The following is a 23317-nucleotide window of genomic DNA, read 5'->3' on the forward strand; positions in this document are numbered from 1 at the left end:
AGGAAGCTGCAGTACCCAGAGAAAGCCTTTCAAGTATGGGATAACATGCAAATTCCACCAAGGAAGGCCTTGGCTGAGATTTGAATCCCAAAGTTCATAAGAGCAACTGTCCATCTTCAAACTGTTTACCTGAGCAATGGTTTTGGTAAAAAAAAAATGTGAATGTTAAAAAGATTCAAATCAGTTGAATGGCGAAAAAGCACCATGGTAAAAAGTTTATTGTTAAAAGAAAAGTAGCACGGAGGCATACAGACACACCCCAGCATGCATACATGGTAAAGCTCATCATGTCTCAGTTTATCTTACAGTGGGCTGCTACACTAATTTCCTTGGTCTGATGTCTTCAAACTTGATCGGTTCCGTTAACAGATATGTTTTCCACACCATTGCTTCCTGATTCACCAGCTGCGGTCATGTTTGAGACAACATCTGCCCATGTCCCCTTACTCTTCGGGCTGCCAGTAACTTCGTCTGTCTTCGTCTCGTCTGGTTGGTCACATGGCATCTCGTCAGTGGCTTCGACCCCATTTGTTGCAGTTGAGTCACCATCAGCACAATCCTCCGTTTTGACTTCAGCATCCAAAACCACCCTTTGGCTGGGCTCTGCCTCGCCACCGTCCACTTCTGATTTCTCCTCTACCATGTGACCATTAGCTGGACCGACGGTGTTGAGTGAGGTTTCTTCCTCTCGCTGACCCTCGGTAATTTCCTCCGCAACCAGGCTTCCTCTGTTTAGAACTTTCTCGCCACTTCCTGTTTCTTGAGCATCTTGAGGCAGCTCCTTCTCTTGCCCGTTCATAACCTCAAAAAGCTCGTTAGCTGCTTTGCTTGCCAGCTCTTTTGCCACGGCTGCCTTCAGTTCCTTGTGTCTCTGCTTGTACTCCTGGAACTTGTCACTATAAAAACAGAAATTATTGAATTGACTCGCTATCACAGTACTGAGATTTTGTTGCGTATTCTTCAAGTAAGAAGAAATATGAATGCGCATGAGAGTATCAAAGTATATTAGCTCTTTCTTTTCCATGACAACACTCATTACCTGACTGCAATCTTCCTGATCCCAGTGACAAGAACCATTTGCTCCAGAACAGTCTCACTTGTAGGAGTCAGGCACTAAAAAAAGCAGAAGGAAGAAGGAGGTGAATAAACCATTCCCTCAATTGTTATAAGAAGTCGGTTCTTACCTCCACTGTTTGTTCTGTGGCATTAGCTCCCGCCTGTCTGAGGGAGCGTTCTACCTGCACTGCCTGCTTTGTTATTGTGCACAGAAATTCTTTACTGCATCGTGTCTGAGGGTGATCCTCATCAAACTGTGGAAGACAAAAGCAGCGCCCTTAATTCCAATTAATTGTAATTGCGTTACCTAAGAGAATGATGCTCACCAATGACGTAAAAGCAGCGAGGGCCTCCTTTTCATGATTCATAGCAGCTCGGTAGTCTCCTTTACTGCACAGCCACTGGGACAGCAGATGCTGACTGCACAGGAAAGAGGAAAAGAAACGGGTTTGGACATGTGGCCAACCAATGGACTAGAGGATGGGTTATCCTACGTGAGGGCAGTGTGCAGATTTGTTGGGCCGAAGAAGGAAGTATTGAGTCTGAGGGCGTTTTTTAAGTATTTCCCTGCTTGGTCCCCTTTTAAGAGCAAGCCAAGACAATTCTGCAAAGACAATAATTTTACAAATATTTAGAAGAGTGAGAGGTTCACGATAACTACAATGTTCTGAAATAACCTACATCTAGCCTGGCAATGTATGGGTGGTCCTCTCCATGGATGGTTAGCAGAAGTAGACGTGCTCTGAGCAGGCACTTCTGGGCCAGGTTGGTCTCCCCTCCAGCACAGAGGTATACAGCCAAGAGGGCCTACAGAAACGCAGCCATTTAAATCAATAAATCAGGGATGGCAATGGCTAGTGATGAAAAAAGCGGAAAGGGGCGTGGCCTGGACGGGGCGACCAATCACAACAAGTAAGACATCATACACGTCCAATCGCAGGGCTGTTTACAATCAGAAGATGGAAAGACTGATCGGGAGAGCTCGTGAAAACCCGACGATAAGGTACCTGACCCCCCCTAAAATTTTCTCAACGGATTTAGACGATTCACAAAAATGATCAATTTAAGAAATAAAACAGCGGATTTCCGCGTATCCGCGGAAAATTGCCATCACTGATAAATAAAATCATTGTCACCATACGTCTCTGTAGAAATACACCAGTTGATTCACACTCAGTTTCACAGTGATCGTAAACCTGCCATTTGCTTGATTTATCAACAATCATAACGGATGAAAAAGAAAGCTTTTCTTGCACTTACATATTGGTGGATAGTGAATGGGTGGTCAAACCCGAGCACCCTCTCACTGATGACCACTGCTCTCAATTGGACACTGCGCGCCTTTGGAACAAAGAAAGGTGTTTAAGAACAATTCTCCATACAATGTTACAGCTAAATAAGCAGTACTAATTCAGGTACTCACACTGTTATACACACGAAATTATTATGTCACAAGTAATATTAAGTTCAGGTTATTAATTTATGGAAAAAACAATTACATTTGGTGATTGACAAGGTGTAGTTAAATAGCACAATGGTCCACAAGATCCCATCACAGATTCGCTGTGCATTCAAAATCCCATCAGTAAAATGCACTCCCCATACCATAACCCCCACGGCCACCGGATCCACAATACCAACCCGCCAATCCACCCACAGGTGAAGATGTTGGGTGTGAAGTTCTTTTGGTTTGTTTGGTTACACATGGTCTGCGGTTATGAGGCCAGTTGGATGTACTGCTAAATTCTTTTAAACACCTTTAGAGACTGGAGACTAGAAAAACGAGCTTTTGCTTCACGAGAAACAACTCCCGTGGACATTCAGGTCGCCGGCATGCCAGGCGAGCGGCCTCAAAACTTGTAACATATTAGATATTGTGCTGTGATAAAACTGCTTATTTAAGAATGGATTTTATTGTGGACAATGACAGAAGTTGCAGCCTACCTCAGCAGTTTTGCCCTGCAGAAATGCTAACTTGGCCAGCAGGCTGTGGCAATAACATGCCTCAGGATGGAGATCGTCACACACTCGACCATACAAATATGCAGCATCTTTTAGTTGTTCATGGGCCGATTCCAACAAACCTGCCGATGGGGAAAAAACATGAATTTTGAGGTTAAACGGTCAAGACTTTAAACAAACACCCAAGTACCATGCTTCAGACTGAAAGCACCACCTTTTTCAAAGTAGGCCTGTGCAGCACGAAATGCCTTCGAAGCATCTGTAGTGGGCATCTGAATGTGTTTGACAACAGGGAAGATGTTGATAATGTCGTCTGGTCCAATGGGAGCTTTGCTTTGGCTGTCAAATGAGTAGTCCCTCAATCTCAGCTGGTGGAAAAACAGAATAAACATGAATGAACAAACAGCTGAATAATGTGTTGGTCACGGTTATGGCAGGTTGTGTTTTGATGATGCTTTTGGCAGTTTGTTAGCTGATTAAAAAAAAATAAAATAAAAAATCGATATTTCTGATTTGTATCCATCCTAACTTTATAAAATGGTGAGGGGCATCATGGGTCAAGGAAGAGCCCATTGCATTTTAGTGTAGATCTGAACTAAGGACCATAGCATGGCAATGCTGGCACTACTAAGACTGCAGATTGCTTTCATATCATTCTATGGTACCCTCAACCGTCGGGAACAGACATACCGGTACTTGCATAGCAAGAGATTGCTATGGTTTATGACACATAATCAGCATTATCCAAGTGGCTCAATTAATATAAATACTTCTTTCATTTTAATTTTGAGAGTGATGAGTGCATCTCCCAGGTTTTGCATGTCATCCTACTGGATTTTTTTCATTGCAGTGTTTGATTGTGTTGATTTATCAGTTACCGATCGAATAAATCTATAAACAGAGTATTTCTTACAATCGCGCTCTTTTTCTTTTTCTTATACCTGTACTCCAGTCTTTAAACAGAACTCTCTTAGCAGGGAGATCTTCTGAAGCCCGAAGCGTTCAACCAGTTGGTTCAGACCAGAACTGTCGAAAAGAAAAATGGCAGTTGTTGCAACATTAACAACGAGCTTTTTGTATTACAAACTATGCCAGAGCAAACAAAAGCCATGGCTTTACCCGAGACTGTCAGAGAGGCTGTATGTTTCAACAGCATCCTGGCAGACCTGGTTCCACAGCTCGGTCGCAGTAAGCGTGCTCCAGGGTGTACTCTCAGAGGCCCCGGGTCCTCTGCCACGTCGCCTTGACTTCTTTTTTGTGTCCTCTCCCACTGCGGTGGCTGTGAAGTGAGGAACCAACAGGCAGCACAGGAAGTGACTGACCGCTGTAGCAAGACAAGGCATGTCCACCCCCTGGAAAGATTCAAGTTAAACACGTCAGCTATTTCATGATGCAAGTGAATACATTACATAAAAGAGAAATTCAAAGCAATTAAAAGTACCTGAAGGAAACTGTTGAAAACTCTTCTTGTTGAGCGCATTAATATTTCACTCATGACTAATCTCTGGTGAAAGCATAAGGAATTTTAGCAAATAGGTTTTGGAAAGCACTTATATTATCGAGGCCAGTTTAACTCAATTTTGTTTAAACACACCATTAAATGCCGTAGGCGCTCCTTGTGTTTTGACTGGTTGATAGTTTTGATAACATGGCCCAGGTAGCGTAGGTTGATGCCCTTCTCGTGTAGGGCTCCCTTTAGAGAAGTGCCATCCATTGGGGTCTCATTGCTTTGTAGACAAAACTCCACCTGCAAATGTGCACATATGCAAATACTTTATTTTCTACTTAAAGTAGATGGACTGTGCCTATCCAACCACGGAGGTTTACACATAATGGGTTTACACAGAATGAATGGATATACATACAAAGGCTGGTATCTGATGAGTGATAATGAAAGCTGCAGCTTCTCGTAGTAACTTTTCATGCATCTGCAGTGACTCACTTTCACTGCTGGGGAATGACACTCCTGAGTACAGAGAACAAGAAAAAAAAACCTATGATATAATGCTGGGGGGAACTGATTGATTTTATTGATAGATTTCTGTTTCTCTTGGTACCCGGAGAGAAGGCATTGGGGCAAAATCGCATTTCAAAGATGATTTCACTCAGGGAGCCCACTTCCTTACAAGCAGCCCGTACTGCATCAGTGGCTCGAGAGTCACCTGCAAAGAGAATGCTGGACGTAAATTGCCAAGGTTCCACTGAATGCACCCATCTTTATTTAACTCATTCACTCCCAAAGACATATTTAGATGTCTTTTCAGACGCCACACATTTAATCCCAGCTCCTCATTTTATATTGACTGTACTTGAAAAGGGTCTTTCAGTACACATGACATTGAAAGACATGGGATTTTCGGAGTACAAGCAAGAAAATGGCATTTTCAGACCCTTCTCAAGTACAGTCAATATAAAATGAGGAGCTGGGATTAAATGTGTGGCGTCTGAAAAGACATCTAAATACGTCTTTGGGAGTGAATGAGTTAATCAATTACACTTCTTACAAGCTGTGGCACATTCTTCAAAGCCTCCATTGTTATCCAATTTCTCCTTGACAAGCTGTGTGAACTGGGTGTGTCTAAAATAAGACCAATACAGTACTTTATTGCAACGAAAAGAAAGAAAAAAAATCATACAATTCAGTATAACTCACTTGTACTGGATGAAGATCTGCATCAACTCTGGCCTCAGCCTACACAGGCTGTGAGCAAAACTCTTCGGAAGGCCAAAGTCTTTCTGATAATTCAGTGGCCAGCCTTCATTTACACTAAGAGTCTTCTCCTCAGCTACATTGCAGCTTTTTTTCGGCATCTCTTCTCCAGATATTGTCACACCACTGCCTTCTGGACAATAGTTGGCATCAGGTGGGAAAGTCCGAAACACATCCAATATGTAGAACCGCCGGTCAGCTCCCAGTAGTCCTTGTGCATCCACTGATGTAAACAGTGGTACCCGGTGTCCATTGGGTGCTAAGACAACATGTCTCTGGAGAGAAAGAGCTTTGGCGGAGTGAGCCAGGAGTTCCAGTATGCGTCTGCGATGGGGAGACTCCTGCAATCCAGCATTCACTCCGTAGAGCAACCCCCTATGCCAAAGACAAATTGATTTATCCATTAAAATAAATTGAATAGGAGACCTCCACCAAGGCTTAAAAACTTTCATGACTGCAATTAATAATGGAATGAAATGTGTAGTCAATAATAAGCCTCTCAAAGCACTATCAATTATAACCTCATATGTTGAGCCGTAAGTATCTAAACTCATTGAATGAGGTTTTCCATGCTGGATTTAAATGCATAGTCTGGATATGCCCCGCAGAAAGCTCGATTTGACATTCCAGTGAATAATCTTGCATACACATGACATTGAAAGACGTGGGATTTTCGGAGTACAAGTTAGAAGTATGGCGGCCCTAATGGGTCAAAAAGGGCTGGACGGTTGGCAGTAAGCCAGATATGGTACTTCAATTTGACCCAGATGCAAGACACCCATATGCTCCTGCTTCCAAAGAAAATAAATTAAGGCTGATGTATACAGCACTGTAGTCGGTAAATTGCACAGAAATGCACAGCAATGAATAAAACCTACAGGGCGGAATAAATGAAAGATATTGATTCATATTTAAAGGGGTGATGTACATAGAAACGGAATGAAAAGCATGTACCGTGAGACAGGAGCGGTTCCCTCCTCCTGCTCTGTGCCTTCCAAGCCAGGAGCTAAACCTTGGGCTGACAGGCGCACTCCTCTGTAGTCTACAATGGCTGTAGGTAGAGTGTGCAACCCCTGCAGCCCCTGCAGATCAGAGTAGAGCTGCACCCCTTTCAGCTCCAGTCTCTGAGCAGCCCTGCAATTACACAATGTAAAAACATTGAATCAAATCACCTTTGAGTAACAAATCCATTTAAAATGCGACAGTCACCACCATTAATGGGCTTTACATAGCATATCGTCACTTGTATCGTGTCCTGACCTGCGGCCCCTCTCCCCACCAAACACCGCGCTAGCTGCCCCCTGGCTCATGAACAGGCCACCAAACAGGAAAGCTGGATCCTCCGGGTTACCATTGACTGGCTCAGCAAAACCTTCGACCACAGTCTCTGCCCCCTGGGACACAGTCCTCACAAATGCACTGTTTACCTGAGGAAAGGACAGTATTTTGTAAATCCGGACAATTGTGATGACACTCATAATAATTGCGTCTGAATGTGTGTATTGAGGTTACCTGCAGGAGAGCTCGCTCTCTTTGCAATCTCTCCTCCAGGCTTGTTTGGGGACGATCTCTGGCTGCTTGCAGCTCCTCGTTCCAGTCTGGAGCCTGTGGAAGAGATGCACGCAAGACTCAGTGTGACTTGCCTCGGTATACTGTTCAGAATTTCAACATTTCCAATGTTGTAAATAACCTGGTTTGCTGGTTGATCATCTACCCCTAGCCTACTGAAGGTGTTTTTGTGGGTGCGGGTTGCACAGGGGGGGCCGAGCCAGCAAAGGGTTTGATATGGAGTAGGCATCATGTCCACTTGAGATGTGTGGTGCCTTCAAGAAACCAGAAAGCAATCTCAATATGCACAGACAATAATATTGTGAATAGTAAAATTTTACTTTGTCAGTTAAAACTGATCTGGTTTCTCAAGTACAGACAGACAAACACACAAGATGATCCTCCTTGACCTTTGCAGCATTTCTTCTCTTTACACTTTGAGTGGCAATGAAATCATTTCCTTTGATAAAAAAATAAACATGACATTCAGTAATGTCTTACTGCCGGAGTTAAATGGCTGTTTGGATCGGGAGCCCTGCTACAAACATACAAACTGTATGTTTGTGTCAGATGACTTGTGTCAACAAAAGCAAATTTTGTTCTCTTATGTCTCTTTCTTGCTGCTGATTTCAGAAACTACCTTTCACATTCACCACTGCAGTTTTGATACAGGCACAAATGTTGCATGTTTTTCTATTTCACGCAATTGTAGTTTTACCTGTTTTTAGTAAAAGCGTGTTTGAAGGCGGGGCTAATGTGACAGAGCAGGTCAGTGAAGCAGTGGTACACTGGTGATGATTGGGAAGGGCGGGGATCAAATGCTTCTGGTGTAGATCTGAGATGAATTAAGACAAGAGTTAATTATGTGATCTTTGATATTTACACTATAGAACTGAAAATAATTTGAAATTGTTACCTGTTAACAAAGAAACCTTTCGGACATGATGTGACGTCACATCTTTGTCCCTCCGTCGTCACCACAGTAATGTACAGAAAGTCTCCTTGCAGCTTCCTGTGTCCTGGAGGAGGGTCCCAAGAGCTAAGAGACAAGTCCCTAAGGGAGCTTGGCACCTAATGACGGCAAAATTCAGCAGGTTAACGAATTAAGTATAAAATTGTGCAATCAGATTTAATATTTTGGTACATCATCAACCTGTGGCTGGGAGCTATGTGGTAGTAGGGCCATCAGCGGACGGTCGGAGGAACCGGGTAGGAGGTACTCAGGGGGTGCGCAATCATTGTTGGCTCCTTCTGGTTTTGGGTTGCTTGCAGAGCGTTTCAGGCTCTTTCCATTTGGAAGGCTTGTTTCTGAAGCAGCAATAACTTACTATTTTAGAGGTGATTATTTGACTGCAATGACCTTCTGAAATGAATACACAGTAAAGTGTGTGTGTGCCCACCTGATGTTTGTGCATGTGTAAGGGTTTCCAGTAAGCTCGGTGAACGTCCTTCTCTCAAGGCATCCTGAGGTCCAGATGCCCGCAAAAGCTCAACGACTTGAGCCAAATGCTGCCTTGCTGAGCGGGCAGTGAAAGGTTCTGGATGGACATGTACAGTTAGTGTAAAAGTCACATTAATCTTTATGAAACTGATCTGTGCAGTACAGTCGAGTAAACATTTGTTTGTGAGCAAATCAAAATCGTATCCGCTATTGCACATTTATTTCTGACAGTGTACCCCTACGCATTGCTTTGCTTAGCAAGTCTGAGTGCTAAAGTCACTAATTGGTATACAATGACTACTGACAAACCCTTGATTTAATCACGATACAAGACATTCCTTTGATTGCAGAAAAATGCACACATATTCACACCAATCAATACATTTGCAGTAAATAAAATCTATTCAGTCAAAATCAATGACACAAAAAAAAAAAGGTGCTGCACCCTCAACCAGACGCAGGATGGCTCCAGGTTTAAGTCCCTTGACGTTTTGCAATCCCGCCAGGGGGTCGAGAGGTACACCAGCGAAGGCCAGTGACAGGTTGGTGCGCGGAGCGACCTCATCTCTCGAGAGCAAAGTCGTTAAGGCATCTTGAACCCGCCAAAATCCACAAATCTTCACACACAAAATAAACCAGAAATGAATAATCACACACTTCCTGGACAAACCTTGTGGCCACACCATAAGCTACACTTGCACAAGAGATCAAGTTGAACAGATATTACACCGCTTTTACACAAAAGACTTCTCCGATATGCTATCTAATGTTTGCTGTATTTTTTTTAAATGAACGCCACTCTGGCAAGGCCAATCAAAATTGAACACTGTCATCGTAAATCCAAACTCTTCTTCATTACGTATGCTTACACAACAACGAGATTAGATACAGGATGAGTAAAACAAGTGTGAAAGTCATGTTATTCGAAGATAACACAAGCTAAATACATGCTAAAGAAAAGGACAATGATATTTGTAAAAATATACTGTCGCTGTTACTTTGTACCTGGAACTCAAAAGGCTCAACTCCTGCTCCCTGGATCTTGACCGTGAATGAGGAATAATCTTCTTGCTTGACAGCAGGAGAATCTTTCCCATAAGTAGCACTGACAACATCTGTTTGGAAGGAGAGACCAGTAAACCATAACTGTCTTCATACCGTTCAGTATATGCTGCCAATTTGATGTAAATGACTGCAGAAAAAATTAACAAATATATGAACTTCTTAAACAAAACGGCATTCCAAAATCTCTTGTAATGATCTCGGCTCCATTTCAGTTCCAGTGCTGTGTCGTACTGGAGGTCTTTGTGAATATAGCTCATCCTCATCTTGTTGTTCTTCTTTACATCACAAACTAGTTGAGATAGAATCAACAGTGGCTCTGCTGTTTACAGCCCAATACTGCACTCGATTTTTCCTCTACAAGCACAGGTGTCAAACTCAAGGCCCGGGGGCCAGATCTGGCCCGCCATATCATTTTATGTGGCCCGCAAAAGCAAATCAAACATGTCAGCTTCCATGATTGATGGTTGCTAAAAATATTGCAAAATTCTCATATGTAATAAATAACATATATTGTAAGCATTTTCTTGTGACCAAAGTCCTCATCACAGTCACTTCAACAATCGTTGAATAAAGCATTATTATTGACTTCTTCATATGGTTTGACAGTTATCATGGCCCTCCAAGGGAAACGGTGACTCCATTGTGGCCCGCAACAAAAATGAGTTTGACACCCCTGCTCTACAGTATTACTTCAAACACAGTGTCGACGTATTTAACTTTTAAGCACGTTACCTTTACATTTCATCTGTTAAAATTGTTTGGTTTTTAACACTTTGGTACAATTTATGTTCAACTTTTGTGAAATGCATTTTAATAGGATGGATTTGATTCCCATTTTTTTAAATTACTTTTCTATCCTGAAGCACAGAGTTAATGGACCTTGTTACGGTGGCTGACAACTACGCTACTGTACGTATGTTTTTTTTTTTTTGGTTGTATATGGAGAGCATTTTTATTTATTTTTTGGGAGGTATGATTTGGTGTAAAAAGTTTTGATGTCCACTGGCCTAAAGTCATTGACAAATGAATGAACAGTAAACATGACTCATGTTTCTTGCACAAAGAGGAAGAAAGAGCAAGCCCATTGGAGGGTGAAAGTGAATTCAGGCAAATGAAAAAAATGGGTGTGTCTTTGGACATGACATGCACACGCATACATATACCCCCTACACACACAGCGGAGAGCAGGACCTGGCATGCATAACCTACAGTGTGAGTAAACCTGTTGAATTTGCCTATCAGCCTTCATGTCATCTAGGGTTGAAGGGACAACCACACCCAGCAGTGGCATGTGGAGACTGCAAAGTGCTGAAACGCAAACTAATACAGCTTTAGCCTTGCAGTGAAGCATGCATGTGTGCATGTGCAATCTACTACACCTTCACTAAGTACTGCACACACTCATTTAGGAGGAATGTGGCAGTTCTACAATAAAACCCTTGCTGTCAGCGTGGGAGTCCACCATTGGAAAGCACCCAAAGAACAGTTTCTCTCTTCACAATTGGTTGGAGGAAGTTCCCTCCCCTTTTCTGGAACTCAGCCATCAACCTCTTCTCTACTGGAGGTGAGTTACAACTGCAGAAACATTCACGGTTGACAACTTAATTTTTGTGCCCCAAACGTAATGTGGTTAAAGTTTATCTGCTGAGAGGTAACTTATCGTCACTTGGCTGCTGAACACTGCACCCATACATTTGGAGTGTAGGAAGGCCTGAGGGCACTTTCACCTGCAGACAGGCCAGTACACATTCAACCGTAACTACTCCATCCTGTCTAAGGGGAGTGGCAAGGGTAAGAACGTTGTACGAGAATGAAGACTCCTTTATTCCTGGATATCAGTTTTTTTCTCTGTGAGTATTTGCCTTATGAATACCAAATGGCAGACCTACTCGTAGCGGCAGTAGCATGTTGAATGTCCCACCCCCTCTCACTCTCCAACAGGGAGGCACCAAAGAAAAAGAAGGGAAGGAAAGGAAAAGGAAAAGACACAAGCATGTTTGGATTTCTCACCATTAGTCTTGGCTTGAGTTCTTCCCGCTGCTCCTCTCTTCACTTTGTCTTTCATCTTTGCGTGTTGAATCCTTTTTCTTTTTGTGTACTGGCTTCACTATGCTGAAAACTGCCGCAGCCTTCCTCAAGCTGAAATGCAATGCGATTTTCTGAAAATCTGCAGTTGGACGACTTGTAAACCCAGCAGAATGAAAGTAAATGACTGGCAGGGCTGTGACTCCTGCCCCTTCTGCTCGGCAAACTCAACTTATCTGTTCTCACTGTGTATAAAAAAAAGGAAAAAAAGCCCCACCCTCTTGTTGCTCCACACAGTCAGTCTACTCTGCGTGTCTCCCACACTTTTTTTTTTTTGTGAGCAAGCCTGGGTGTGTCTATGCATTCTGTCTGTACTCACTTTCATACCACGGCATGTTTCACTCCCTGGAGGAATTGTGGAAATTAAGTGCACATTTTGATTGGAAGAAGTCAGACCTCAGTCAGCCCATGAACAATCAATTCGAAATACTGTACTTTTTGCCGGCAACATTAGGTGACAGGCATGACTAAGTGGAGTCATATTTAAATGAAACTACTACAAGTAAATTATTGCTTTTTTCCCCATAAATCAGCATGTATTGTATTGTATTGTATAAATGGGTGCGTCTGTTTCCTTGTGACGTGGTTACTCACGAGTTACAGAGATATTCATTTACAAATACTCACCATGAAAGACGTACAGCTGTTGTTGTAAATTGGACTAGGATTCCACAAGCAAAACATGTATGCACATCTCACAGGAAGGACAGAGAAGTCACGCGTGTAACACGTAAAGCTCCTTCTATACTCCAAATATGCTATTTTTGCTTGCAGGATATGCATGAAATAAATGAAGTATGAATACCGCGATTATGAAACCACTTAATTTAAACACCGTTTACAGTACTCACCGTGGAGTCCGAAAACATTTACACTCGTGACGTAAGCGTATAGGATGGGGGTGGTGGAATGGCGCCTTTGGATACTCCTCGTAAATGTTATGTACAAGTGACACGTTCCATTATTTGTATTGCAGATTTCCAAATCCATTTGACAGTAAAATATAAAAAGACCAACCTTAACAATAAAAACAATTCAAATCAATCAACATTTATATTTTTTATTTGTTACCAGCGAATGTGTCACGTGTAATATTCAAACTCGCATGGTCTTTCAAATTCCTGAGTACCTAAAGGTAGCACCATTTGACAGGAGATCGCCCTTGGCTAATGGCTAACCCAGCCAGTTGGAGTTAGCAAAATAACAAATACAACGCCTGTCCAGCTTAACATTTTGGAGGTTGTCGGTGAGTTTAAGTCTAGCTTTTCTGTTTTACTACTAAAACATAAATATTAAAAAATAGAATGTGATACTCATAAACCTCGCTGTCCCTCTTGCAAGCTTAACGAAGCTAGCATGTAAACAAACATTCTGTCTCAAAGCTGTGATGGTGGCCAAATAAAGTTTCATTAAAATGTGTTTTAAATGCTTCAACATGTAAACTATGGGTAGCTGTGCTAGGTCGCAGCGACAGTGTTAGCACACGTTACATTGTTTGTGTCCTTCAACCTAGTTTAGTGATGATGTAATGCTAGCTCGTGTCAATGTAAACACTTATTTTTGTACGTCAAGTAGTCGGGTTTGACAGATAGGACTGCATTTATGTTGCCCAACTCCTTCCTCCAGGCCACGGCAGGGGCTTGGGATAAGGTTGAGCGAATGTCCCTTAGTTCTGCTGACCAGGGGGGTCCATCTCCGACTGCCTCTTCCACCAAAGACGAGGAAAGGCTGAGCAGCTCCGATCAGGCAGTGACTACAGAGAACACACATGTGGACCAGGTGAGTGCAAACGGGACATTTTATTGATTTCTTTGAGAAATAGCTTTGCTCTTGTCCCTCTTCCATACAGGCCAGTTTTGTGTGAGTAATAGATGTCCTTTGGACAGATTCCCCCAACCTCAGCTGTGGATCTCTGCAGTTGTTCCAGAGTGATCATGGGCATCTTGGCTGCATCTCTGATCAGTGCTTTTCTTGTTTGTGCTGAAAGTTTAGAGGGATTGCCGGGTCTTGGTATGATTGATCTGATACGCTTTCCGTTTTAATGTGATTGATCGAACAGTTCTCTGCAAGATGTTTCAATCTTGTGAGATCTTTTCATGTCCTTATCCTGCTTTAATATTTTACACAACTTTATGGCGGACCTGCCTGGTGTGTTCTTTGGTGTTCAGGATGCCGCTCACTCCCCAATACTGTAGTCTTTTAACAAAGCTCTGAGACCATCACAGAGCAGGCGCATTTATATTGAGACGACATTACACACAAGTGGGTTCAATTTGTCATCATCAATCATTTAGGTTAGCATTGGAGCATTCCGAAATCATCAGGGAACTTCTGCAGTGAGTTAGCTGCACTGACAGTAAAATGGCTGTATATAATATCACACTCCTCACTTTTCTTTATTTTTTAAAAGTATTTTATTTCTAAGAACAAGTTTAGAGTATCATATGAATTTTGTTTTATTTTACGATTGTGTCCCACAATCAAGCTTTATATCTATGTTTGAAGCCTGCGACACAGTGGTCGACTGGTTAGCACTTCGGCCTCACGGTGCAGGGATGCAGGGTACGATTCCGGCTCTGCCCTTCCTGTGTAGAGTTTGCATGTTCTCCTCGTCCCTGTGTGGGTTTTCTCCGGGTACTCCAGTTTCCTCCCCCATTCTGAAAACTTGCATGGCAGGTTAAGGGATCACTCTAAATTGTTCCGAGGTATGAGTGTGAGGGCGAATGGTTGTTCGCCTATTTGTGCCCTGCAATTGGCTGGCGACCAGTTCAAGGTGTACTCTGCCTGCTGCCTGAAGACAGCTGGTATATCTCTCCAGGACGCCCGTGACCCTCATGACGATAAGCGGATTGGAGGATGGATGGATGGATGGATGAATGTTTCAAGCCTGAAATGTGGCAAAAGATCAGAAAGTTCAAGGGGAGCAAATACTTTCGCAAGCCACTGTATGTCAACAGTAATTTGTGAAATGCAAATTAGTGACGAAACCCACGAGCAAGAGTTATTACCCGGTGGTCTGCCACCCTCCCTTGACTGAGCTTTAGACCACAGAGAAAAGCTTAACCAAGTACTGAGCATGTGATAAAAGTAACAATGGGCCTCTCTTCAACAACTCCTAACACCTTGCCTAACTCCAAGGCTGTGCCAAGCAGGACTGAAATAGTCTATTGACTCAGCATTGTCACAATTCGCACCACTCAAGGATGCATCAATCTCAGTGCCAAGTAATTCTTATTTAGTGTGAGAGTCGGTTTGTGCTCCTGTTCTAATGGACCAAAATAGCTGCTACATTCTTTCGCTGCTGAGCGACAGCATTGCAAAATGAAGACACTGCCCTTGTGTCTTGGGGAAGAAATACTTAGGCTATACATGGAAGTCACATACTGTTCCTCTTTGTTGTTTCACACACTGTTAATGTTTGGTGACAGGGTATTGCATTGACTCTCCAAGGTTTAGCAACTGTACCTTCAATGGCTCTTAGGAAAGACGTATTCCAAATTATGAATCATTTTTCTGTAAATGTCAACACCCTCCTGACTTGTTTCCTGACTTGGCAATTGGGTGATTCTGTGTCAAGCGGTGGAAAGCTCCAAATGGTTAAGATTCAAGGAAGTTGGGCTGTTTACAAGCTGTATTTGTCACTTGTACAAAGAGGGGAAAGCTGGATGTGCGGAGGGCGGAGTACAACAGAGCTTTGTCTCCCTGACCAAGTGGAAAGGAGGGCCAGTGCTTTCGTGCCTGGTTTTCTTTACTTTGGTTCCTTTGATTCGGAGCTTAATGGAACAAAACGGACTGACCTCTGACTTTTATGTTTCCCGACTTGCATACCGACACTTTTGATGTTTTTCGACAGGTGCTGCCGGCAGTGGATGAAGCCTCACCTGATTTGACTTCACCCTTCGAGATGCTCGAGACAGAGCATGTCCCGCCTCCTTACCAAAAAGTGCAGCCTCACTGGTTTTACTACAAACAGGGCGATGACAATGCACTCTGGCTCCCTTTTAGCAGAGAAGACTCAGACAAATTAGAGAATGCTGACAATGCACGTAAGCATGCACAAACTGTGCCGTGACATACCATTACTCACCAAAATGCTCAATACTACTACTAACACTTTAAAATTCAATATTGACATACTTTAATTCAAATTCTCTGTTCTTCAGATGTACGGTTAATGTTTTGGCCTACGTTTTTTGAGATGGGAGTCATTCGTCTGATTTTTTTTGTTGTTGTTAGTTTTGACCTGTAAACAGGAGTATGGTGGCCATTGGGAATTTATGGGAAAATATGTTTTTCCGAAAAGTCGGTTCTAATTCATTTGACTGATCCGTTTTATTTTATTATTTACAATAAAGCAATTATTTAGTGATATATGTCAGTAAATATAAAAATGTACAAAAAACTTTCATGAAAAAGCAAACGCTGTGGGGCTAGACTAAAGAAGGGAGCAGCTGATATATAAATTTACTGGGTGGTAGGAGGCAATGATGAGGTGGTGGTGGCTGTGGAGGGCGAGCGCTACGATGTACATGTCAAGGAGAGGAAGCGCTATGCCGTGTACTGGGAACAAGCTCCCACTGAAGTTCGCCGCTGCACGTGGTTCTACAAGGGAGACAAAGACTTAAGGTTCATGCCGTACACAGAAGACTTCAGCGTCAATCTGGAGGTACTCTGACACCAGTGAAGCTCCTTCGCATCAAGCCTCTTCCTCAATAAGAAATAGTTGACATGTTCCAATTTTACAGGATGCTTATATGATCGCAGTTACTTTAGATGAGTGGAAAAGGAAGCTGGATTTTCCCACAGGAGAGACAGTCATTTTACACAATCCCAAGGTGATTCCTGCACCTATAATGTCGCCATAATTCGTTTTATTTTATTTATTTTTTTTTACTAATGCGTTCCACTTTTCCTCTGCTCTTTTTTTCAGCTGATAATGCACTATCAGCCAATAGGATTTCAAGAAGATTGGGTCTCCTCACCGTCTGAGAATACCCGTCCTCGAACAGTCAAACGTGGCATTAACAACATCCCTGTAGAAATACCAGATGGTATGGTGTTAAATCTTTTTTTTATAACATTCACACACTGGACACTTTATAAGGACCGCATTAGAAAATCTGTATCGAAGAATATGCCAACAGTTGCGTTTTTTTAAAACTTTCTAATAACGCAAGCCAAGTTTGGCATCTAATTATCTATTTTTTTGAAGGTGAACCAGACAAGGTGGACCACCTTGTGTTTATGGTCCATGGCATCGGTCCTGCATGTGACCTGCGCTTCAGATCCATCATACAGTGTGGTAGGTGTATATTTGTTTGGTTGTTTTTGTGCATTTTCTACACCGTACAGAAATATATTTATCATTCGTAGTCTTGTGTTGTCTTTCCAGTGAATGACTTCCGGAGTGTGTCATTGTCCTTGTTGGCCTCTCATTATAAGAATGCTCAGCTAGAGGGCAAGGTGGGCAAAGTGGAGTTCCTCCCAGTGAACTGGCACAGCGCTCTACATGGCGATGCCACTGGTGTGGATCAGTAAGTGTATATACACAGCTCAAATATGAACACACAAACAAACACAATTCCTCTCCTTTGCAGTTCAGACTCATTGGATTTGATTTTTTTTCTTCTTCCCAGGGATATCCATCGGATCACTCTGCCTAGCATCAGCAGACTGAGACATTTCACCAACGACACACTGCTAGACTTGTTTTTCTATAACAGTCCCACCTACTGCCAGACCATAGTGGACACGGTCGTATCAGAGATCAACAGACTACACACTCTCTTTAAACAGCGACACCCCGAGTTCAAGGGGGAAATTTCTGTCGTGGGTCATAGCCTTGGTTAGAAACACATTGAAATGCCATAATAGACTTAACAGTCATCTTGACCCATTAAACACTTAATAGTTACCTCTCTTTCAATAGGTTCATTGATCCTGTTTGACTTGCTAACCAACCAGATATCTGGTTCAGAAGAATCAGCAAAAGAGGAGGTACAGTTGTGTTTACGATGATTGCTTTCTCAATAAGTGGACCGAAAAGAGAGTTGGTAAACAACATCTTTATGTTAAAGGTGCTGCCTGATAACCCCTGTCATCTGGACCATGACACACTTGAGCAGGCTCTCACCGGACTGGGCCTGCAGCAATACTCACCCATATTTAAGGCAGAAAATCTGGACCTGGAATCACTGGTAACACGCAAACGCAGGCAAAAAAACTGATACTCGTATGCAGTACGTGTGTAAGCTTTCATAATGAAGTCTTTATTTTCCTTTAGGGTCTTTGTCAAGAAAATGATCTCAAAGAAGTAGGAATTCCTCTCGGACCCCGGAAGAAGATCCTGAAATATGTCAGGAGAAAATATTTTTCAGAGGTCAGACTTGTAAACAGCGAACCCTCGCTTTTCGCGGGAGAAACAATTTTTATCCATCAAGGATAACGAACAAGCCTGTAACAAAATGTGGAAAAAGTGAAGTGCCGTGAATACCTTCCGGATCTGCTATATTGTATCTTCCAACATCATTTACATTTGTACAGCATTTCATCACACTCAATTTGAATATATTTCTGGTAATTTTTCTAAATGATAGTACCAATTACTGAATACAATAAAACAATGTGTTTAAAAAATGTTCACTTAGGATTCCAAAGCCGGACAGGTGGCTCGAGTGCAACAAGGTCACTGCTGTGAAGACAATGGTAACCAGTCTCCGGGATCTGCAGTCGTAAAGGGCCAGTTCCTCAGAACACAGTCCAGCACCAGCGCTGTAGATTATGAATATTTCAACATGGGCATCGGACAGGTACCACGCATGCATGCATGGAAACGATTACCTTTGCCTCCAGCCTTCATGCATCACCCTCCTGCTTCTCTCCCACCTGCTTGCCCGGACAGACCAGTGGAGGGATAGCCAAGGGACAGGTTTGTCTCAAGTGGTAGCATTGAAAAACAGTGTAGTCCAGGGGTCACTTAATATGAAGCTCGCCGGCACTGCCTAGCTCCTAAGGAGCATTTCAGTAAACTGCAGGCCTGTTTTAAAAATTGCTCACCAATGATTGGCTATTGTGATCGCCTAAGAATGTTGTAGAACCTTCGCATTCATCAGTACCCAAGAAGTACTTCTCAGTTTAAAAACCACCCTCTTCTTTCTGTTTTCATCCAGTCCTGCATGTGTGACTAGCTCTCTTCCTTGCGTGCGCTTTCTTTCCCAAAGTTGTCTCAATTATTTTGAAAGGAATTCAGCATGATTGCACCCTCTGTATTATCTGTCTAACCCCGCCATTATTTTGGCGGTTTGATAAGACTGATGAAAACCACCTTCTCTCTCCAGGTATCCATTGATTACCCACAGCTGGCGTTCCAGCCACAGACCTTTTTTGCGTTTGGATCCCCCATTGGAATGTTCCTCACTGTCCGCGGACTGAAACGCATTGATCTCAACTACAGCTTCCCAACCTGCAAGAGCTTTTATAACATCTATCACCCGGTGCGCAACAACAAATATTCACACCTTCCTTACGAAGAGCCACGTTATCTGTCACTCAGTTGGTTTAACAATGCCCGATTGTATTCCGTTTTTTTTTTTTTTTTTTTAATGAACTCGCGAAATCATCTAATGCCTGTTTTTTTGTGATGCAGTTTGATCCTGTAGCTTACCGGATCGAACCCATGATTATTTCAGAAGTTGACCTCGAGCCCATGTTAATTCCGCACCATAAAGGCCGCAAGAGGATGCACTTGGGTATGGATTTTTTTCCCCCCTCCCATCTGCGCCAAACACTATTGTGGCATGACCTGGGAATCCTGAAGAGATGCATTTTTATCTCCTAGAACTGAAGGACAGCTTTACCCGCATGAGCATAGATTTGAAAAACAATGTACTGGGATCATTAAGGACGGCTTGGCAGTCACTTTCCAGACTACCTGTTGCTGCACTACCTCCAGTAGACGAAGGAGACGGTGTAACACAAAACCTTCAGGAGACACCAGGTAGGTTGGGCTTAAAGGATACATATTTTTTGTAAATTGTGAAATATACAGTATGTACCGGTACTGTAAATATGTAAAGTGTGTGCGTGCTTGCATGTGTCTGTTTAACCCCCTTGTCCGCACGCTCCTCACTCTCTGCTTGCCAACATCCTGCCTGTTTGTCTCTCACTCTGTCTGGTGCTCACACCTGCTTTCCGCACCCCTTTGCACTTTACTGTGAACCTCAGCGTTGGCTGCAGTTTGTGCCTCTGCTCAGAGGGAAGATCAAAGGGGTGACTTTTGGATGAAAGTATTTGAGTGGCCCAGGGCCCTTCATAGGCATTACCAGTACTTCCAAGGTAAGCCAGAGCAGTCACACAGCTTCCATGAAAAAAAAAAGTTTTGCGTTGAGTGAAAGCCAACAAAGTAGTGAAAGACTGCCTTTCATCATTTCAATTTGAAACATAAAAAGACAAAGACTAGAGCAGTGGTTCTTAACCTTGTTGGAGGTACCGAACCCAAACAGTTCATATGCACATTCACTTAACCCTTCGTGAAAAAATAAAAATATGATTAAAGAAGTGTTGCTACAGTTTTTCCGGTGCAAGACTAGTGTTGCTCAACTTGGCATGCCAAATCATGCTGATAGGACGCTGAGTCCCATCACGTTCCATGATGCATGTTGTACATATTCATCTGACCACTTTCTTTTTTTTGCTTGACATAAGCGTGTATTAAAACTTTTTTTTATTTTTTATTACACGACGTACTATTACGACAGGTCATGTTGACTACTGAGAGAACTAAATTTCCCCCAGCACTGATTGGACAAGCAATGTAATGTGATCATCTGCAGCTCATAATTAATTGACATGTTGTGGTTGTGTCTTAATTTTGCCTGGAAATACGATAAAAGTTTCATGATGTCCAATTGAAACACTTTCGATGTCAATCAGGGTCAGAGAGCAATTTTGTTTGCGGCTTTGGAGGTTCCACTGTCATTACTTTGGATTCCCACATTATTATTGTCACTGAGAGTCAAACGTGATCTGTTATCATTTTTTCACTGCTGTTGGCTCCCTCCTGCTCCTAACCCACACGTCATTCCTCTGTTACTAATTGTTGCGTTATATAAACACTGCCACTGAAGAATTCTGCAGCACGATCTTATTAGCCAAATACTGTCGTTCAGGACTGCGGATGTGGAGCTCCCTCAGCAGGTGTCATTTTGATGCATGTATGTCCTATTATGACAGTGGCGGGTTGGGTGTTCAAAAGTTGGAAATATAAGACACCAGACTCACCAGAGATGCTGATAATTGAACGTATTAATGATAATAATGTCCGTTTTGAGACCAGGAAGTCATATCACATTCGCCATCACATACCCGCTGACTTTTGACACTTTTAACAATTTGAGCTGACTTCTTGTTTTTTTTTTTTCAAACAGATTCCAGAACCCTTTTCTTGTCACCAAAAGGATTCATCCTCATAAGCAGACATCTAATTTGTGTTTCTGTTGTCCCCGCAGGCAAACACGAGGATGTGGAATTGTCAGCATCAACAGAGCAGCCACAGCAGGCAGAGCAAGCAGAAATAAAAGTGGGAATGTTGAACGGAGGGCGACGGATTGACTATGTGCTTCAGGAAAAACCAATAGAAAGCTTCAATGAATATTTGTTTGCCATTCAGTCACACCTTTGCTATTGGTAAGTCATACTTTGATATTCAGAAGAGCCGCCTGCTTCAACTGTCCTTGAATTCCTTACTTTTTCATGTAAGACGTTTCTTTTTGACTTTTTACCTGTCAGGGAATCTGAGGATGCTGCTCTATTGCTGCTTAAGGAGATTTACGATAAATTGGATGTAACATTGGAACAGACTCAACCGCAATGAGAGTTTCCTCAATAAAATCCACTTCAGGAAACCTGAGAGTGTGTCCGAGAAGGACAGTTAGCAGAGGTTGTGCAATCTTCCTCCAGAATGTCTTTTGGTCAAGTGATCTCTGGCCAGAGATGTCAATCGCGATTTCAGTCATCAGCCAAGCTGGGTTTGTGTTTACTTGTTGATTCTCATGTCATGCTATGCGTTGCACTTTTCGTGTCTACTTTTCCTTACCTTGCACTTTTCATCATTATATCAATATATCAAATGCACAACTCTTACTAGATGATGCGGAAGATTTTACTTCACTATGACCAGAATTTCAGTATCAGAGGTGGAAAATCCAGGTTCAGAGATACCGGGCTTGTTTACCTGCCTGTTGAGTCAAAGCACTTGTGGCGAAAGCCAAAGTTTGGCAGAGTTTTTACTCCACACTTGGATTAGCCACCTCTGATAGTATTTAAAAAAAAAAAAAAAAACATGTTCAATTGCTCAAGTGCAATTTATAATACAGTAGAAAGTGTTGAAGGGAGGACTCCCTTATCCTCTTAGCTTTATAAACAAGAATTTTATTTTGTTTTGGTTGACTGAAATTGTTTTTTTTGTGTATTCAGTAAGTGGAAGTTTTGCTGTGTCTGTTCCAAAAGTCTCTTCCTGTTCCCCCAAAGAACCCAAAAGCTGCTGATTCTATAATGTGCAATTTTCCCTAACATGCAGCCATGACCCCTTTTTCATTCGAGCGTTCTTTTATTTCACTTTCATCATATTCACACAAGGGTTTGTGAAGCATTTAATCGTAAATCTATTCATTTTAGATTTTTGCTCTTAAAATATAATACAATATCATAACAGGATGGGAAGATAAGTTTGCAGAACTCATTTTGAACATGCCCAAGGCCAAATTCAACATTTCTCTTCTGCACTCCTGAGTATCAAGGGATTGTAGAAGGAAGAGTTTCAGATTCAGATTCTCAGATTCAGAAAACTTTATTTATCCCCGTAGTTTGCCTCTGTATGTCCAGCAAAACAGTTGTTTGATCAGCTCAACATTCCCCCTGCGGTTTATTCACTTTTAACATGTATCTGCAGGAGTAGCGTAGTTTCCGCGTTGTCATATTGTCATAGACAAGAGCTTAATCAACATTAATCAAAATGTTAAGATAGTCTAAGGTAACTTAAGTTTTTACTCATGTTCAGATAACCTTGTTGTTTGCCCTCTCCCAGCCACCTTGTTGACTGGACTGTTTCAACTATACTAGTTAAAGGTTTCTCTCCAGTTTTTGCACCACGCATCTCTTTGTGTTAAACAACATTTTACACTCTCCAAAGAAACACTGAACATGTATTATATACTTGACATCTCTGTTTAAGCCATGCGCCCTTAGTGATGATGGTAATACGCACAAAATTAATGGCTGTTTATACCTCTTGTGTGCCATAATTAAATACGAATGTCTTGCATTCCATGGTTATGTCAGCATTTTTATTTGGACGCAACTAAACATGTTAAAATGAAGTGCGATTGGCCACACGGCTGAAGTTGATATGTGATAAGGCGTGTGACGTTACCCTCCTCAACAAAACAAATTGT

At 42.3% G+C, this 23317-nt stretch overlaps 2 protein-coding genes across 5 annotated transcripts; one reads left to right on the forward strand and one right to left on the reverse strand.

The window, feature by feature from the left end:
- Nucleotides 1–184: 184 nt before the first annotated feature.
- Nucleotides 185–12719, reverse strand: LOC147204782 (clustered mitochondria protein homolog). The gene is made up of 29 exons (XM_086110402.1): nucleotides 12495–12719; nucleotides 11793–11921; nucleotides 9723–9832; nucleotides 9163–9334; nucleotides 8677–8814; nucleotides 8430–8584; nucleotides 8193–8347; nucleotides 7995–8111; nucleotides 7419–7551; nucleotides 7241–7333; nucleotides 6989–7155; nucleotides 6683–6862; nucleotides 5672–6103; nucleotides 5523–5596; nucleotides 5076–5180; nucleotides 4884–4984; nucleotides 4613–4765; nucleotides 4460–4522; nucleotides 4138–4370; nucleotides 3960–4044; nucleotides 3233–3386; nucleotides 3001–3140; nucleotides 2317–2397; nucleotides 1738–1863; nucleotides 1551–1660; nucleotides 1383–1476; nucleotides 1185–1310; nucleotides 1040–1113; nucleotides 185–896 (listed from the first exon to the last, which is right to left on the reverse strand). Exons 2-29 carry the CDS (start codon nucleotides 11845–11847, stop codon nucleotides 344–346), a joined length of 4179 nt encoding a protein of 1392 aa, XP_085966528.1. The 5' UTR covers nucleotides 11848–11921; nucleotides 12495–12719; the 3' UTR covers nucleotides 185–343.
- Nucleotides 12720–13003: 284 nt separating this feature from the next.
- ddhd2 (DDHD domain containing 2) lies at nucleotides 13004–23187 on the forward strand. Of its 4 annotated transcripts, XM_086110423.1 has the most exons (20): nucleotides 13004–13113; nucleotides 13494–13646; nucleotides 15721–15913; nucleotides 16346–16533; nucleotides 16613–16702; nucleotides 16798–16918; nucleotides 17080–17169; nucleotides 17260–17401; nucleotides 17504–17712; nucleotides 17797–17864; nucleotides 17945–18064; nucleotides 18151–18246; nucleotides 18515–18676; nucleotides 18769–18795; nucleotides 19205–19360; nucleotides 19513–19615; nucleotides 19705–19863; nucleotides 20091–20201; nucleotides 21374–21551; nucleotides 21654–23187. In XM_086110423.1, the coding sequence occupies exons 2-20, from the start codon at nucleotides 13527–13529 to the stop codon at nucleotides 21736–21738; spliced, it is 2418 nt and encodes an 805-aa protein (XP_085966549.1). In that variant the 5' UTR covers nucleotides 13004–13113; nucleotides 13494–13526; the 3' UTR covers nucleotides 21739–23187. The 4 variants fall into 4 exon arrangements, with proteins under 4 accessions (XP_085966549.1, XP_085966551.1, XP_085966550.1 ...); XM_086110425.1 differs by lacking the exon at nucleotides 20091–20201; XM_086110424.1 differs by lacking the exon at nucleotides 18769–18795.
- The last annotated feature ends 130 nt before the right edge of the window (nucleotides 23188–23317 follow it).

This window comes from Hippocampus guttulatus, chromosome 5 (assembly GCF_054856545.1).
Source record: "Hippocampus guttulatus isolate MCC_2025c chromosome 5, RoL_Hgut_1.0, whole genome shotgun sequence".
NCBI lineage: Eukaryota > Metazoa > Chordata > Actinopteri > Syngnathiformes > Syngnathidae > Hippocampus > Hippocampus guttulatus.

Excerpts from the sequence above, each read along its gene's own strand:
- ddhd2 (XM_086110423.1), top strand. The coding sequence starts at position 13,527 with ATGTCCCTTAGTTCTGCTGACCAGGGGGGTCCATCTCCGACTGCCTCT. Across the intron at positions 17,170-17,259 it reads CAGATCCATCATACAGTGTG|TGAATGACTTCCGGAGTGTG; the intron begins GTAGGTGTATAT and ends TTGTCTTTCCAG. Across the intron at positions 18,677-18,768 it reads TCAACATGGGCATCGGACAG|ACCAGTGGAGGGATAGCCAA; the intron begins GTACCACGCATG and ends TTGCCCGGACAG.
- LOC147204782 (XM_086110402.1), bottom strand. The coding sequence starts at position 11,847 with ATGAAAGACAAAGTGAAGAGAGGAGCAGCGGGAAGAACTCAAGCCAAG. Across the intron at positions 7,552-7,994 it reads CACGCTTTTACTAAAAACAG|GCACCACACATCTCAAGTGG; the intron begins GTAAAACTACAA and ends GGTTTCTTGAAG. Across the intron at positions 4,045-4,137 it reads AGCCTCTCTGACAGTCTCGG|TTCTGGTCTGAACCAACTGG; the intron begins GTAAAGCCATGG and ends TCTTTTCGACAG.